Source organism: Pipra filicauda, unplaced genomic scaffold, assembly GCF_003945595.2.
Source record: "Pipra filicauda isolate LSUMZ 115617 unplaced genomic scaffold, ASM394559v2 scaffold132_size2486313_pilon, whole genome shotgun sequence".
Lineage (NCBI taxonomy): Eukaryota > Metazoa > Chordata > Aves > Passeriformes > Pipridae > Pipra > Pipra filicauda.
Window position 1 is genome coordinate 847856 of NW_024103796.1, and position 17054 is coordinate 864909.

The 17054-nt window shown below is 36.4% G+C and overlaps 1 protein-coding gene across 2 annotated transcripts in view; it reads left to right on the forward strand.

The window, feature by feature from the left end:
* CDK17 (cyclin dependent kinase 17) overlaps nucleotides 1-15022 on the forward strand; it is a 91027-nt gene extending 76005 nt beyond the window's left edge. For both annotated transcript variants that reach the window (XM_027732209.2, XM_027732210.2), the window contains 12 exons: nucleotides 1015-1071; nucleotides 2567-2681; nucleotides 3209-3303; nucleotides 3934-3996; nucleotides 6756-6879; nucleotides 7869-7989; nucleotides 8521-8618; nucleotides 8881-8986; nucleotides 9767-9809; nucleotides 10827-10917; nucleotides 11144-11221; nucleotides 11643-15022. In XM_027732209.2, coding sequence (XP_027588010.1) covers nucleotides 1015-1071; nucleotides 2567-2681; nucleotides 3209-3303; nucleotides 3934-3996; nucleotides 6756-6879; nucleotides 7869-7989; nucleotides 8521-8618; nucleotides 8881-8986; nucleotides 9767-9809; nucleotides 10827-10917; nucleotides 11144-11221; nucleotides 11643-11680 — 1029 coding nt within the window. In that variant the 3' untranslated portion in view covers nucleotides 11681-15022. The remainder of the gene's footprint in view (nucleotides 1-1014; nucleotides 1072-2566; nucleotides 2682-3208; nucleotides 3304-3933; nucleotides 3997-6755; nucleotides 6880-7868; nucleotides 7990-8520; nucleotides 8619-8880; nucleotides 8987-9766; nucleotides 9810-10826; nucleotides 10918-11143; nucleotides 11222-11642) is intronic.
* Nucleotides 15023-17054: the final 2032 nt, after the last annotated feature.

Sequence of the window (17054 nt, forward strand, 5' to 3'; positions counted from 1 at the left end):
AGCCAGTGGAGGGCTATGTTTGGAAGTGAAAGGTGATGCTAGGGGAGAAAACCTGGCTTTTTTGTCTTAGTGTGTGTCCAATAAAGCATAATCCCATGAAGCCTGTGAATTTTGGGTTTTGACAGGATACAGGCTATATGCATGTTGTAAATTGGTTTAAAAATTTACATGCTTACATGTTTACTTTCAGCATTCTTTACACTGCAAGAACAATAGAAGGCTTTGGTGTAGTTGGCTGTGGTCTTATGTGAAAATAACTATTAGAGACAAGCATGTTAAATATGAGAGTAGCAGTGAATTCGAACAGGAAAAGAGCAATGATCTTACAGTCTTTGGAAATAAAGGTGTTATATAGGCAGGCAAAGCCTTCTGGCTTGCATTGAAGAGCTAAGCTGGTGACAAAAAAAGAGAAGGTGAATAGATCCAAGTAAAATACACAAAGATGTGGAGTTATAAGGTAAGAAATGTAAATTGTTGAGACAAAGCTGAAGCTTGTGGAGGAATTATGTTTAGGGATTTTCCAAGCGAAGTTTTAGTCCGAAAAGCATTGAGAGTCAGAATGGGAGAGGAAACTTGGAGCCGGGATCTTGAACATAGCAAATAAATTTACTTTGAAAGAAGCAGCAACATATGGTTGTGCTGAGCAAGAGAAAGAATGGACTAGTTCAAGGTGACTTCTGTGCTTTGAGCTATAACAACCTCATTAGTAGTAATCGGATCAGAAGAGTGGAGAAGACCTAAGTAGGAGGTAGGTTAAAGTGAGGGTTTGGTCTAAGTGTAACTCAGTACATAGTCCTTCCAGGATACACAGGAGACTGGCCAACGAGCTGAGCATTAGACTTGGATGCTGGGATGCATTTATATCATAACATGCTAAATTGTTTTTAAAATAGCAGAGTTATATGGTGTTTACTATCAGGTAATTTTCTGAAGTGACATTTGGCTTGCTTGTTAAATGAGGTATAAATGAAGTGTTTGGTTTTAGTCATGAATTTTCCATTTATTTCGTTGCAGTCAGAAATTGGATTTGGAAAAATGGAAACCTATATCAAGTTAGAAAAGCTTGGAGAGGTATGTATAGCTTTCTTTTGGAACAATCACTGCTTTGATGACAATGTCTTATATAAAATTTTGCATAAGTGTTAACCGAAATTCTCCATATCCCTCAAAATAGCAGTTGAATTTATCTTTTCAGTAAACCAAACATATTCAACACATATAATAATTTCACAACCACACAAATGTTCTGTGCATATATAATAAACAAAAAAAAGGAAAAAAAAACCCAGGAAAACTGTCGTAGAACTGAGGAAGAACAAGACTCCATTAGCCAATGAGCCTGAGACCTTCTTACATAGACTGACTTTTTGTAGTATAGACAAAATTATTCTGTTGATAATAAAACTAATTAAGTCTGGTGTCCTCCTGCCAGGAGTTAAGGTACACTCATGATGGACTAGAGGCCAGTGCTTGCAAGGAGCAGGCAGTAGCTATGTGCATTCTGGTAAAGAAGCCTGCATGCCTGAGCTGGGCAGCCAGCCAGGTGCTACCAAGTGAAGTATGGAACACTTTGATTTTGCCTTTCCATCTGGGAGGGCAGCAGGCTTTCCACCTCCACTCAGCCTCTGACTTCCAGAGAAATAGCAGGTGGGTCGCCAAGTGTCGGTCCTGTACCAACGGAATCAGAAATGGACAAGGAGCACAGGAAAGGGATGCACTGAACATTGCAGAAGGAGGCAGGGCTGGTCAGCATCTCTGCTGTGAATGTTGCAGTCCTCCATTTGCAACATTTTAATTTCCAAACACATTTATTTTCTTATTTTGCCTCTAGTACTTGTTAGATGGATCACTAGACATGACATAACAATGCCCCTCTCTAGAGGAATGTTAATTTAATAGCAATCAAGTGATAGTTGTGGGTGTACATAGTCTCACTTGCTTAAAAAATATAGTGGACAGCACCAGTTTTGTAGAATCACAGAATTGTTTAGGTTGGAAAAGACCTTTAAGATCATCGAGTCCAACTGTTACCCAGCACTGCCAAGTCCACCACTAAACCAGGTCCCTGAATCTTTTATCTGTCGTCTACACATCTTTTAAATACCTCCAGGGGCAGTGACTCAACCACTTCCCTGGGCAGCCTGTTCCAATATGTTTTCATTAAGGTTGTGGAAGAGTATGTCTGCAGCATAGTGTAGAGATACCCAAGCTAGGTATCAGTCATCTAACAGAGACTTTCAGGTGTGTAAATGATCCCAGCAGTGAACTTCGTAAACTTAACGCTACCTGATCTGACTTCTTTGGTAGCTGTGTGGTATACAGATTTCCATGTAATTTCCAGAGCTGTTAAGCATGCACACCCCATGTATCTTCTGTGAGTTCGGTCCTGTGCTTGAAAAATACTTCTGTACTTTTACATAATATCAAAAGAACATAATGTAAAAACTATTCATATCCCAAATGAAACCTCTTAGAACCTCAGACCAGAAGTTTATATTTTTTTATTTAACTAAAGTTTCAATGAAGGAACACCTTGTAAAAGTTTCCTTCTTTTTCCATTTTATAGGGTACTTATGCAACAGTTTATAAGGGGAGAAGTAAATTGACAGAGAACCTGGTAGCTCTGAAAGAAATACGCCTGGAACATGAAGAAGGAGCACCGTGCACAGCCATAAGAGAAGGTGGTAACTTTTTCTTTAATTCTTGGAATTTCAGATACTTCCGGATTTGTTTTTTGACCAAAGTCAGTACTTGGAAATACATAGACTACATGGGAGATTAGTGAAATTGATATTAGTATAGATCAGGAAAATTTTAGTGCAAACATATTTAGAGGTTGTGTTTCAGATTTATTTGCTTTATGGGGGATGATTGTGATCTCAAATGCAGTGTTAGAAACAGATGATTTGATACTGAATTAGACTACTATTCATGAGTAACTTCCAGGGACTCAGATACATTTTTATCAAATGACATCTGTCTGAAACGTATAATTTGCAAAATACTTACCAGTTTATTACTCAAGTGTATGTTTGATGCTTTGATTAAATACCTTTCTTATTAACTTAATCTATGAGAGTATTATGTTTGTAAAAATAGCTTTTTAAGTAAAAAAAATCAAATAGCCTATATGTATGAACTTTTTAGAAATGTACTTAATGCTCGTGTGTTTTGCACTTATTTTTTTACTTACTATTCTCTTTTACAGTGTCATTATTAAAAGATCTGAAGCATGCAAATATTGTTACATTACATGATATTGTGCACACAGACAAATCTTTGACTCTTGTTTTCGAATACCTGGTAAGTGCTTAAACAATTAGTGAGCTTTACATTCAGTTTATTATTTCTAAGAAATGGAAACACAGTGAAATTCTGTACTCTTTTTAAAAATATTGGGACTATTCTAATTTACTCCTGCATCTACAGTCATTCAGCTGATAATGAAGAAAGTGTATTCGGTTCTTGAATTGCTGTAAATTAGTAAACGCTGTTGTGATCATTTCAGAGTTTCATTAATAGCAGGTAGTTGTGGTCTACCTGAGCAAATGACCTACTTGTCCAAAATCATTAACTGTAGAAAAGGGTAATCACACTACTGTTCCTATGATATTTTTTTCTTATGATGTATTCACTTCCAGTGTAATTGGAGAATATACCAATTTTATAAAATACTGTGCCACACACAGATGGAAGAGAAGGCAGTAGCAAATAATGTTGCCTGAGCTGATGCATCTTGCTGAAAAACATGGGTATTTATATCCTGTGGAAAGCCAGAATTTTCTGTGCCCAGGCGTTTGGGTTTTCTATCATTGAATATCTTTTGCAGAAAACTCATTTTTCTGATGTATTATTTTAGTTCTACCAACAAATAATATTCATGCAATCTATTGTCCATAATTTGACTGAACAACAATGATGGTGTTTTGATAGGACAAGGATCTGAAGCAGTACATGGATGACTGTGGTAACATCATGAGTATGCACAATGTAAAGGTGAGTGTTTTTAGTGACAGTAACTGCCTTCAGCTTTGTCCTAAGAATCTCAGAGAATTTAATAATCTCAGGAACTATATGGTTTAGTCTTTTTAAAAATAAAATAAAGAAACAACTTCCTTTTTGACCTTTTGGCCTACGTTTGACATCAAATGGAGTCTTTATGATTTTGATGGGTTTTAAGTGTTTAAAACATTGAAAAGAGATTATTTAACTTCATGTATTTTCATTCTCTTTGAAGTTATATATCTTAAATTTAAAAATTCCTAAAAAATAATACACTCATAACTCTTTTGGGCTCTTCTTGTCCTTCCATTGATTTATACTCATTTATTAAGGCTGTAGTTTGATATATCCTCAAATAAAATTTATATATGCACACTATATACATGCATACTATATATATGCATACTATATACACAGAAAAATGTAGCCTTGATCATGAATGTGGTTTTGGGTGCCACTGCCTACCACACAAATAAGAAACTAAAAATATATGTTTAAGAATGAGTTATGTTCATCTTTCCATTAGTAAGAAAATGGAAGTAATTTTCTTTAAGGCTTAATTGCCTGTTTCTTTTAATTATGGCTGTGGCCTGGTTGAGTGACTAAGTTTTGAATCTGGCCTGCTGAAACTGACTCAAGTGTTACCTCTCTCATAACAAGCAGGTTTTGATTGGGAAAACTGGAATAACTCTTTATGTTCATTAATACTTATAAACAAGGTTCCAAACAGAGGTCAGTGCTATCTTGAAATGAGTGAAGTGAGTTGGCATTCAGTCTAGATACTGGTTACTGTTTGGTTAGCTTTCTCTTTTATTCTGTTGTCACGTTACAAGAAGTATCTCTGTGGAAAGACATCTGCCCTTAACCTACTCTGTTGCTTCCTCTGAGAGTCTGCAAAAAGAAATTCTTTAATTTGTTTTTACTTTGGAGAGACAACAAAAGAACATAATTACATTTGTGTTTTTAATTATCTACAAATTAATAAGTAAAGCTTTAAGCTTAAGAAACGTAAGGGAAAGCTGTAAGTGGGAACCTGACTCCTCTAATAAGTGCAGTTAAAGAACAAGCAGAATCTGGTTGTGGTAATCCAAGCTAAGCAGAGGAACTGTTTTTCCTTGTTTGCTTATGGTTTAAGCTGTGCTTGAAGAGCAGATTTATATGGTCATTACCTTTGGCACTGGTAAAACAGAACCGTTTCTTAACTGTGGTAGCTGTAGGTGCTCACCTTGCAATAGCTGTGGGGGTTCGAGTCATCATTAGCATTTGAGAGACCTCCCTGTCATCGCTCCCCTCACATTCCTCAGCTAATTTTAATTTTTTTGTGTTTTGACAACATGAAGATGTGTGTGATCTCTGCAAGTATTAGTTTCAACGAAAATTTTGAGCTAATACGTGGCATCCTGTGCATTTCCAAAAGGATCCCTGCCAAGGGTGGTGAAGATTCACAATTTCTGTAGAATAACCTGCTTTTCATTCTTGACTAATCCTTGCAGTCTCAGTGTACACTAAAGATGGCCATCAATTTCCATAGCAGTCCTGCTAATATAGCTTGGGACTGGCTACCCTTGCAACAGTATGGACATGAGTAAATTGAACAAAACTTGTTGCTCCTCATTCTGCTCTTATAAAAAAAGAAAACAAAGAAAGAAATCAGTCCCAATTCCTGTTTTTCGAGAACAGGTAAATCCTACGTCAGTAGACTGAGAACAGATGGATATAACTACACCTGCTGTGTATTTGCCCAGTTTACGAAAAAGAATTTGATGGTGTCACTTGGTACAAAAATAAACTGATGTGTTAGAAAATGGTCATATAAAAACATTCTAGTGTTTTCCCTCAAAGGTCCTGTTCCATGATGAATTTGTCACATTGGTAAACATTGCTTTTAGTACTGCTCTATGTTTTGTCATTGTATATTTGATCACCTATGCTGACTGAGGGCCATTGTGTGGTAAATGCCAGCAATGGCTACCCAGAAGTTTCATGGTCAAGATCAGACCCTTTATACATACAGAAACTGCAGAATAGTTCTTAATGCAGTGATATAGTAAACTGGTTTGGCTGCCAAACCTTTCTTCACCCCTTACTACTTTAATATCTATGTATGTGCAGCATTATTATGCATAACTGGAGCTGCTTGCTCGGCTTGCTGTTGCAAAGGACTCAAATAAGCCTGTGTGTGTCAAGGTGAGGGGATGAATGTAAATGCCAGAGGCAGTTGGGCTATTTCAGTAATCCTCATTTCCCCATCTCTCTGTGAGCTTGCAAATCTAAGTGTATTTTTCCAGTAGCATGCCAAAGCATTCTTTACATAGTTTAGCACAGTTGGATAGAAAGGATGCTGTACTGCATTTTCAGAAGAGATTCTATGGCAGAAGGGAACTTGAGTATATAGTCAGAGACAGTTACCTTTAAAAACATCAATGTGTGGAAGAGCAGTAGTAAATGCTTACTTTAAAAATAAACAGGCCTGTGGTTCTCTTCAGTTAAACAGAACAAATTGTTCTTAAAAGTCTTTGTTGTAAAGTATAGTGCTAAAGCAGTGCATTAGCATAAAAGGATTTTAAATCTCTGAACAATAATGAAGATGTTCAGAATGTGTTCATATGGAAAAGTAACTCACTTTTTGAGAAGTGTTTTTGTCCTGCTTACAATACAGAGACTTAACTCTGCAGTACCCAGAAGGGCTGTTACAGTTGTGTAATCTGTAGACTAACATTCTTTGTCTAATGTCTAAATGTTCTCTTTTGTAGCTATTTTTATATCAGATTCTTCGTGGTTTGGCATACTGTCATAGGAGAAAGGTGTTACATCGAGATTTGAAGCCTCAAAATCTACTCATTAATGAGAAAGGAGAACTGAAGCTTGCAGACTTTGGTATGGCCTGAAATTATTCTGTAATAGATATTTTTATCTCTCAGCAAAATAAACATTTTTTTCCTTATGAAGGAGAAATGAGTACATTGGGTCTGTAGGGAATTTTGGTGTTCTTAAAATGAAAGTCAGTCTTTTACAGTAATCAAAGTAATACCTGTATGGATAATACTGTCACTTGAGTTGTGGTTTGAAAGTAGTCTTAACAGCTTCCTTTAAAATTGATACTTAGTCAAATCTTTAAGGTGGAGCTCAAGTTGCTTCTCTCCTAACCCTCCACAGTCACTCTAAAGCAGGGTAACCGTAACATGAGGTGAGAAAGAAAGGGTCATATGCTAAATTGTCAGGTGTTGCTCCATCACTTGATACACCAGTTCCTTTGGGATTTACAGTAAGTTAGGCATGCACATTTTCCTGTTACCTTCCGTGTCTGGAAGATCCTTCAAAAGTTATGATACCACTGGTTGTTCCCCTTGTGTGTGAATGAAAGTTGCTCAGAAGATTGCATCTAACATGATAGACCTGAATTTTATTGAAGATATTACTGACAAATTGAAATGTTAGGATGGAAGAACCTTGATGATCCAACGCTGATTTGGTCTGTTTCCACTGTTTCATTATTTGTTTGTTGCCTTCTGCTTTTTGCAATGTAATTTTCAAACAGAAATAGAGCAGAAGGGTTTTTGCAGTGGGGAGGTGTCATACTGATCTAGTGCTTTGTTGATTTAACAAAATGTATAGGATTAGCCTAGAATTTGATCTGTTTACTGATCTTCTGTGCTTAAAAATGTTGACCGTGAGATTGCCATAAATACCAAAAGACGAATTACAGGTTGTAGAAATGTATTTATTAGGGCCTTTAAATGAGCATTAAGGGAAGGTATTTAGCAAGTATAATAAGGTTTATTTAGTTCTTCAAAATATTTTGTCAATTTCATGCAAAAAGGATTTCAGCAAGCTGCATATGACTCTTCATTTCCCTATTTATCAAGGATTGGCAAGAGCGAAGTCTGTTCCTACGAAGACCTATTCCAATGAAGTTGTCACATTATGGTACAGACCACCTGATGTTCTCCTCGGATCTTCAGAGTATTCAACTCAAATTGACATGTGGTTTGTATAGCTTTGTCTAATTTAAAGTTTTGTTCTGAGTGAAGTTGAAAAAATGTTAACTCTGCTGTTATATAGTAACATTCAAATACTCATGTACTCAAATCCTTTGAATTTTTGTAGGCTACAACTGAGTTAGATGCTTAGAGAAAAAACTGGTAGACTGGGAAGGCACTACTGTTCCTCTCTGAAAATGCAGAGTACCTTTTTATTGCTCGGAGTAAGCAAGCATTAGGCCCACAGTGTTAGGGGCAAAACCAAACCTTATTCTCCTAATTACATGATAATGTGGTATTTTACTATGAACTTTAATACAGTTGATTAACTTGACATCTGAAGGAAGGGGATATAATATAGCTATGACACAGGTTTTGTTCAGTCTTTGACAACTCTTTTGTTGCTTCACATCTTTCTAAACAGTATTTTTAACAACTAATTTAATAATTTGTTGTAATTGAAGAGAAATTGCAGAAGTCTTTAAGAGCTGAAATTTTAGGATTATTTCTGCTTTATCTTTTTCCTGTTTTTATAAAGGGGTGTCGGATGCATATTTTTTGAAATGGCATCAGGAAGGCCTCTTTTTCCTGGTTCGACTGTTGAAGATGAACTGCACTTAATTTTCAGACTTCTTGGTAAATGAATACTTTTAGCAGTAATGTTGATGCTTTATGTTTGTATGACAACTGTAGATCTTTATAAACAATGATATTTTATATCGCATTGTAATCAAGGTGACGGAAAATTATTCAGCTGAGTGTACAGCTGAGTTTGCAGAATATAGACTTACTGAATGATTTTTTTTCTTTTTTAAATTACAAGATAAATGTTTATTCATGTCAAAGTTGTTTGTTCATTTACATTTTAAGCTGAATTTGTTGCTGCTTTTAAATGCAGGAACTCCGTGTCAAGAAACATGGCCAGGCATTTCTTCCAGTGATGAATTTAGAAACTACAACTTTCCTAAGTATAAACCACAACCTCTCATCAACCATGCACCAAGGTACTTTGTGTTTTATTAATAGAAAATACACGTCCCTGTGGCTTTGCATATTCGTGAATGGGAACATATTTCCAAGTGCAGTCTGCTACTGAATTCTGTAAAACTGCACATCAGTTGTGTTATTGTGGGCAGATGCTAATGTAAAGCAGAATCCTGGTACTATGTGATTACTTTGTCTAATTTCATTCTAGGAACCACAGCTCCTTAATGACCTATAGAACTATAAACTCCAATTAATAATGTCTTTATAGTAGGAGTATTCACACAGCATTTCCTAAATAACCCAGATTCTCTTCTGGTTATATTATTATGGTTCAGGCCATTTGTTTAAATAGCCAGATTTCCTTGGGCAGTTTCTTGAAATAATGTTAAAACTATAATGAGGGAGTTGAAGGATCTGTACAGTTAATATAAATAAACTTTATAATATAGACTACAGCATTTTTTGTTGACATTGTTGTTTCCTAGTAAGTGAGTAGTATTAAGCTTTAAAAAATAATAAAAAAATTTCAAATAAATAATCCAGGTCAACCTAGTAAATCACAATTCAAACTCAGGATTTGTCTATCCCCAGTGTTTTCCAAATAGTCTTGTTCTGACATACTGGTACTCATAAGTACATAGTTTAACATACGTAAATGTTGTGTAGGTGAAAGCATTTTTATGTTTCAATTTAATTTTCAGGTTTGTTATAATTTAATTGTTAGTTCCTCAGCGGTTTTACTTTTGTAAATATAGTTCAATAACTGTTTTAATTTTTAAAAATATTTTTATTTTTAGGCTAGACACGGAAGGAATTGAATTGATAGCGAAGTTCCTTCAAGTAAGATGTGTTTTGTGGCTTTACTTTATAAAAGTGCAAGTTTAGAGTTTTAATATGTTATTTGCGAAATGTATTAGAAGCAATAGTATCTGGTAGATCTGTCTCAAAGAGAAATGTGTAGGTGAGTCTGTAGTGGATGATGTGAGAAGAATGAGTTTTGGGAAGCCAGTGTACTGTGAGAATTAAAAAAACTGATGTTTACTTTTTTTTCCCCACATAACTGATTTCTTCTCATACTACTACTTGTAAGAATAGAATTTTCTGTGTTAGCAATACCCTGAAAAAACTAAACCTCTTGTGAAATACAGCGTTAAACCAGAACTTTTAAATACAAATGCTATATTTCCATAGCGATGAACTGAGTCAGTACTAAAGAAGGAGTTACTAAGGTGTAACTCTACTATTTGCAAACTGTATTCAAAAGGTGAAGTACGTGTGCTTAATCTTTTAATCTGTATTAAAAATGAGCCAGAAGCAAGATAGAAGGCCAGCTCCTAAGTCTTTGAGTACATGCAGCACTGTGACTTCACAATGTTAAAAATCCTTGTTACCTAAGGTGGAGTGCACTTACTCTGCTTTGCAGCTTGTGATTTAAATTCTACGACAGGTCTTCTTCTATTTACACATTGTTTTAGAACAGTACTTGCAGTCCAAACCAGGACTTTGTTCAGGATTTGTATACATCGTTTTAGGTGTCTGCATTGTTGTCCAGAATTGCATGTATGCCAAGCAGGAGACATCTAAGCATTGTAACATCTATACATAAAGTATATTTTTTGACTTGCATCCATTTACAAAAGTTATTTTGACTATGTTAGCAGTCTTGTTGGCACTACTGATTCATATAACATCTTAGATTTTTGTGCGTGCAATATAAGTAATGAAAACAAATTTGTCCTAGTGCATTATGGGAAATACTGAGCAAATAGAACTCTGTTTTTCCCTTTGATGAAATCACTCGATGCAAAGAGATTTTAAATGGAAACCAACACGCTTGTATGCTTTTTATATTAATAGTATGAATCAAAGAAGAGAATTTCAGCAGAAGAGGCCATGAAACACGCATACTTCAGAAGTCTTGGAACAAGAGTACACACTCTGCCTGAAAGTAAGACGAGTAGTAAAGTAGCAGAGTATTGTTAAGAGAGTACATTAAAGCTAAGTATGTTGCATAAGGAAAAACTCTAATCTATTAAAGAAGTCTGATATATATTGACTTAAATATTTGTTAATAGGAAACTTTTTTATTCTGACCTATGTAATTAAGAATATAATTTTGTTTATTAAAACATAGTTGTGTTTGGATGTCAATGAATTTCTTTGTTACGTTCCAGGTGTTTCAATATTCAGTCTAAAAGAGATTCAACTGCAAAAAGACCCTGGCTTTCGAAATTCCACTTACCCAGAGACAGGTATATGGAAAGCTTGATTTTTTTCTTGTATCTGCTGAAAGAATGCTGTGCCAGAGGCATTTGTAATTGAAAAACATTTTGTTAAATTAGTTTGTATGAATGTACTCAAATATCAAGAATGATTTGCTGAGATTCCTGTAGAGACATGCAAGCTAAAGGCACAGAAAGAGATGAGTTTTGCCAGGGATGGGCAGCGGGACTGTTAATCTGAGAGTATCTCGGAGATTCAGACCATTGCTGTGTGGGTGTGAATGTGGCAAAGTGAAAAAAAATGCATTAAGTGCAGTTAAAACAAAGATGCTGATACTGATTTAAGCACAAAGAATATTCTCTTGAAATAGAATGAAGATGTAGATAATAACTTAGTACTTCTCTTGTGCAAATGCTTAGCTTTCTTACCATGGTCCGTGTTCTGTTGTAGGACATGGGAAGAACAGAAGGCAGAGCATGCTTTTTTAAAGTAGGCAGTGCAGAGTCAAGCCCAAGACTATCCTGTCGATCAAGGACTCGGATCCAAAGGCAGTGCTTTCTGTTGGTGGACTTGGAATCGCAGTTTGTCTACACTGTCCTCTTCACAGTGGAGTCTTTTTATTTCCAACCTGCAAATTATGTTTTTATATTTGTTGTCACAGTGTGACAATTTTTTGTACAGTTGGTTTTAAGGTCTCCTCTGCCACTAGAGCCAGTAGGTTACAGCTGTTGATGTAACTGTAGCTGCAATTTTTGTGCAGGACTGAGAAACACAGTGCATTATTTATTGCGGAATCATTGCTGCTAAATAACTACTGTCTGTATAGTTAACACAACAGTTCCATGCCTGAAAAAGTTGCAATGGCTTTATAATATGTGAATGCATCTGTTTCTCTTGATAACATGTTCTACTGCTGCGGGGTTTTTTTCTATTTCTTAAACTGCAGTGTTTCCTGGAATGTAAACTTAGCTTTGCTTGGCTATAGGTGAGCCATCTTTAATGCTCTAAGTTCTTGGCACTTAATTCCTTATTTAACATTGGAAGTATGTGTTGAAATAGTTGAAAAATTATAATGCATATTATATTTTTGAAAAGCACATGGTGTGAAAGTTGATTCCAACAAGTGAACAGTAACTATGATTTGCTCTCAGATCCTACGTTAGTTATTGATAAATTAAAGCATGGAGGCTGGGTGATAAATTTTGTCAGGCTTACTCCAGCATAAAATATTTGCACATTGTTGTGCATATGGGGCCTGAAGAAACAATTAATTTTTTACCTTATTTTTAACTTAGAAATACAGATAGTAAAAAGATAATCCATATACATTGGACCCTGACTTACTTTTCGTTACAGAGGAACAGGACAACTAATTACAAGAACATGGGAATAATGTCACACTTTTCCCACCTTGTTGCTCTGCCATTTGTGCATTATTCACTTGAAATCAACTGGAAAGATGCAAGTTTGTACTTGATAAGAACTCACTGTGCTACAGAGCTTTTACAGTGGGAACTTAGGGAGTTTTTCAGATCTTAGATGTTATCTGTTTTCCAGAGATAGTAAACATATTACTACTATGCTTATGCATCTCAATGAGTATCATAAGTACACCTTGGTGATGGTTACAGTATTTTTAAGCATTTGTGTTCACCTTTATGAACCTATTTGTTTAGTGCATCTTAAAGAGACTGTAAATCTTTATTGGTATATTTTGAAATGTTCATGTAAATCTTTGGCTGGTATATCATGAAAATAGTCATAGGTAACTTAATTTTTCCTGACATTCACTGTAAAACGTTCAGGGGTCCTACCATTTCTGTTCAGGAAATCTTGTAGTTTATTGTTATTTAACAGTATTAAGTGAATTTTTGTATATTTCATTTTAACTTTATTTGTGAATAGTGATTGTGGCATGTTTGGGGGTGTTTTATTAATATTTCATTGATACTGGTAAATTTGAATTGGGATTTTTTTTTTATTTTCTGGAAGAGAGAAATTCATGTGTAATGGTGACTATTGGACCACTACTGCTTTTCAGCATTTGTAAACTGGTTTTACGTTAAATCTTGTAGACCTAACAAACTGCTGTTATTTCTAACTGACCGACCTGTATTAATATTGTACTTTTGAAAGTATAAATATTATGTGGAATTCTTTGGTTTTGTTTTGAAATTTATAATAAGAAAAGCCCTGTGTTGTTAAAAATACAGACTAAGTGAACTTGCGGTTCTTGGGGCGTTGTTGGAAACGTTTCGGTAGATCCGTGTGTTGTGGGAGTCGTCAGTTTGAACTCTGGCCGCTTCTTTGATTCGTGGAACGCAGAAGTAGTGGCAGTGGAAAGTAACGTGGCTCATCCGTGACTGAGGTTGTTCAGGATCTTATGAGAAGCATGGCCCACAGTCTCATTATTGGTGAGCAAGTCCTGCGTGTCACACGGTGTCAGAAGTCTTGCCTAGGTCTGGGAGCGTAATACATGTCTTGGACACGTGCATAGGTCTCCCGCGGATTCGAGTGGGAGTTTTATGTGTGTGTCAGAGGCAGACATGGCACTGATAAAAAACCTTGTCCTGAAATAGTTGTTATATATTTTTTTATAGTTGCTATGGATATGATCTAGATTTTATACTGATTAACTTTGTAGGAAATACATTGTAGATGTGATGGTGTTGAAGAAAGACGTATCAGAAAAACATCTCCTTTTTTTACAGAAGTAGTGAAGATATAGAGTAAATGTTCACTGTGGATAAATGTGGGATTTAGCATTTCTAGAGCAGTAATATTTTATAGATCATAAAAGAACAAGTAATAATGTGACACTAATGAGTAAAGGACTTAAAGGTTTAACTGGTAAAATGAAGTGCATTAATACATTTAGAAAGGGATCTGCTGCAGCTAACAAAAGGATGTTCCATTTTAAGTAGGAGCTCAGCTTTTTTGTTACAGATGCAGATGAGAAGATCTTCCTTAAAATTAAAGCACTCTGTTTATAAAGAAATTTTTCCTAAGGACCTACAAGTGAATCTGTTTTCTTCATTAGGAGGTAGCTTTAAAGAATGTATTTCTTAAAAAGCATGGCATCTGTGGTCAAGCCAGCTTGGGGGTTTTTCTTAATTCTCTAATTGAAATTCCTGCATCAGCAGAGACAGTTCTGTGGCAGCTGCCTATTTGGGGCAGTAGTCAGCAAGCCTGAGGTTTCTGAGCATCTCTGTGACATCCTTGTTGTGCAGTTCAGTGTTCTGCCTCCTGTCTGGCAGAATCAGGTACTACGGACTTGGTTTCACTGTCCCAAGAACTGTAAGGAGTGTTGGCCTTTTTGGGAGAAGACCTCAAGCGTGACAAAACCCAAGCAGATAGTCACCAAAAACGGGTGACTTTCAGTGTTTGGTATGACCACCTTTGCTTGAAGATGAGTGACCGGTTTGTGAGAAACGGCCTGCAAGTTGTGGCTGATTTTAAGTAGTTCTTTTTAGAAGGCACCTGGTGTATCCCACCTACCCCAGTGTTGGAAGGCCAGGGAGTGGGTGCAGGTGCGTGTCAGAGTAAGGTGGGCTCGGAGACAGGACAGAGGCAGGTGGTGGCGATGTGGGCGTGTGCACGCACAGGTGGAGGTTGAAGGGGAGAGAGGGTGGGTGGAGGACGGGGATTGACAGGACAGGATGGGAGATGGACAGGGCAGGGCAAACCAGCTGCTCAGCAATGCTCTAGAGGAACGTGCATCTCAACATGGCTGTGTTATTTTTGTGCTGCTTTACCACAGCGTTAAGTAGCCAGAGTGTATCCCTGAATTGGGCAATAAAAGTTAAAATAAACAATTATTAAAGAATCAACATACTTTGTATTTGCAAATCATTTGAAAAACTTGCGAGGTAGCATTCTCTGGGCTGCTTGCTTGTTGTTTGTGCATGAGTTTTTTCAGTGTAATAAAGGTACATTGTTTCTGTTTTGCAATGTTAAGATGGAATTAAGGTTAAGAATACATTCAGTTATTGCGGACAAAATATATGAAAGGTATGTTGTAAATATCCCCAAGATAAGTATTATAAACCCAGGAAATACTCAGAATTAAGGTCAGATTTGAAAGAAATCCAAACAAATCAGGGTATGGAAATGTGCGGCTATTATAGCACATGGTGACACTGAAGCAAAATCAGAACTTACTTTGTCTGTGATAACATGATGAGTTTGTCTGGTTACTAATGAGCAGAGTTGAAGTAATTCTTAGCACATTTCAGTACCTTTTTTTACTATAAGAAATTTTGGCTTTAAAGCAAATGTAACATTTCTATGAAATGCCTTAATTTTTGGAAGGAACTTATACAGTTTTTGTTTTTATTTTTTATTTTTTTCCAGAGTTTGGACTGTTAGAGGTTTAATGCTCCCATTTAGTCTTTGTGTTGTTCAGCAACATCCTTGTATCTCACCAGCATCCATGTCATACCAATTTAGGAGATTGGCAGCATGTATAAATTATAAAACATAAAGAAAGCACCATGAAAACGTGTAGCTAGTTGGAACATTGTAAGCTCTGGCTGTACAGGTGGGGTGATTATGAACAGTATAAAAATGAAGCATGTATGTGGGCTTAGTAATTCCTACCATGCACCCGTTTCATCTGTGGAGTTCAGTTGCACAAAAATCATATTCTTTTTCTTGGCCACAGTGAAAATTCGGTTTTTCAGAGCTGGGATGAGAGTTTAGCTATTCTAGATTGTTTTTTTAATCTTTTGTGTGTGATTTTTGCTGGGCAATACTGTGCTTCTCTGAAAGAAGAAGATTGATGTCAGTGGAAAACATACAATTTTCCGTAATTTTTGCATGTTTTCTAAAATCCCTTAACTCATTTAAGTTCTGTAATATTTGAGCCAGTTTAAACTGTGAATGCACACATGTGCACATGCTGTTGTGGTAAATAACTTCTTAATTTATTGTCCTGGCTGCATCCTCCAAACTCATTCAAGAAGCAGACCTGCCTGAGCACATTGCTTTTATGGTCCTCCTAATGAAATGTGAGTCGTACTTGGCTCAGATGCCCTGCCTTGAGACAAATTTTTCCCCAGAGAGCTATAAAGTTTCTTCATTTGATCTCTTTGCTGATGGAATTAGCATTGCTGCAGATTGCAAACCAGGGAGAATGCTCTTCTCTTGTCTTCTCTCTGACATACTGTGGCAGAACACCTCCCTCCAGGCCCTGTGTCTGCACTGCCACCTGCCCCTCCTCTTTCACACCCTGAGCTTGTTTTTCAAAGGCTGGTTTTTCCTTTCTTCCCCATCCTTTTACTTAATTTGCAGGAGGAGGGAGCTGGCCTGGAGCCATGTTAGGAATAATTAAGGTTACATTTATTCATTCGTGCATCTCATGGAGTGAATATGAGCTGATGGGAATCTTTCACAAAAAACAATCAACATATCCTAACACCCTCTATTCTAGGATGCTTTTCTACAAATACCACCACTCACCCAAGGCGGGCCACGATGCTGATTGTTCCAGAGTCCTTGCTTGAGGTTCATTCTCCTTTTTTCATTTAAATAAATTTATACTGCTCCTCACTAGTGCTGTCAATCTCTTTGCCCTCAAGAAGTAGGTTTGCACTCCATCTGTGTAGGCAGAGCACTCACACATTAATTGGTAAGAGCAGTTACAGTTTGGGGCTAAAAGGGATTTCAAAAGTTGTAGTTTTCTGATGACTCTGTAGGGATCTGAAGGACCTGTGTGTGTTTGTCCTACGGGATATACAGTCAGTCACAAGATCAGAAGCGAACAGTGATGCCCTTACATAAAAGACTACCTGTACTTACTGTGCCTTTTCTAAATTTGTTTGGATGTCATGATGACTTCTGACGATTCTTCCTGTAGGCACA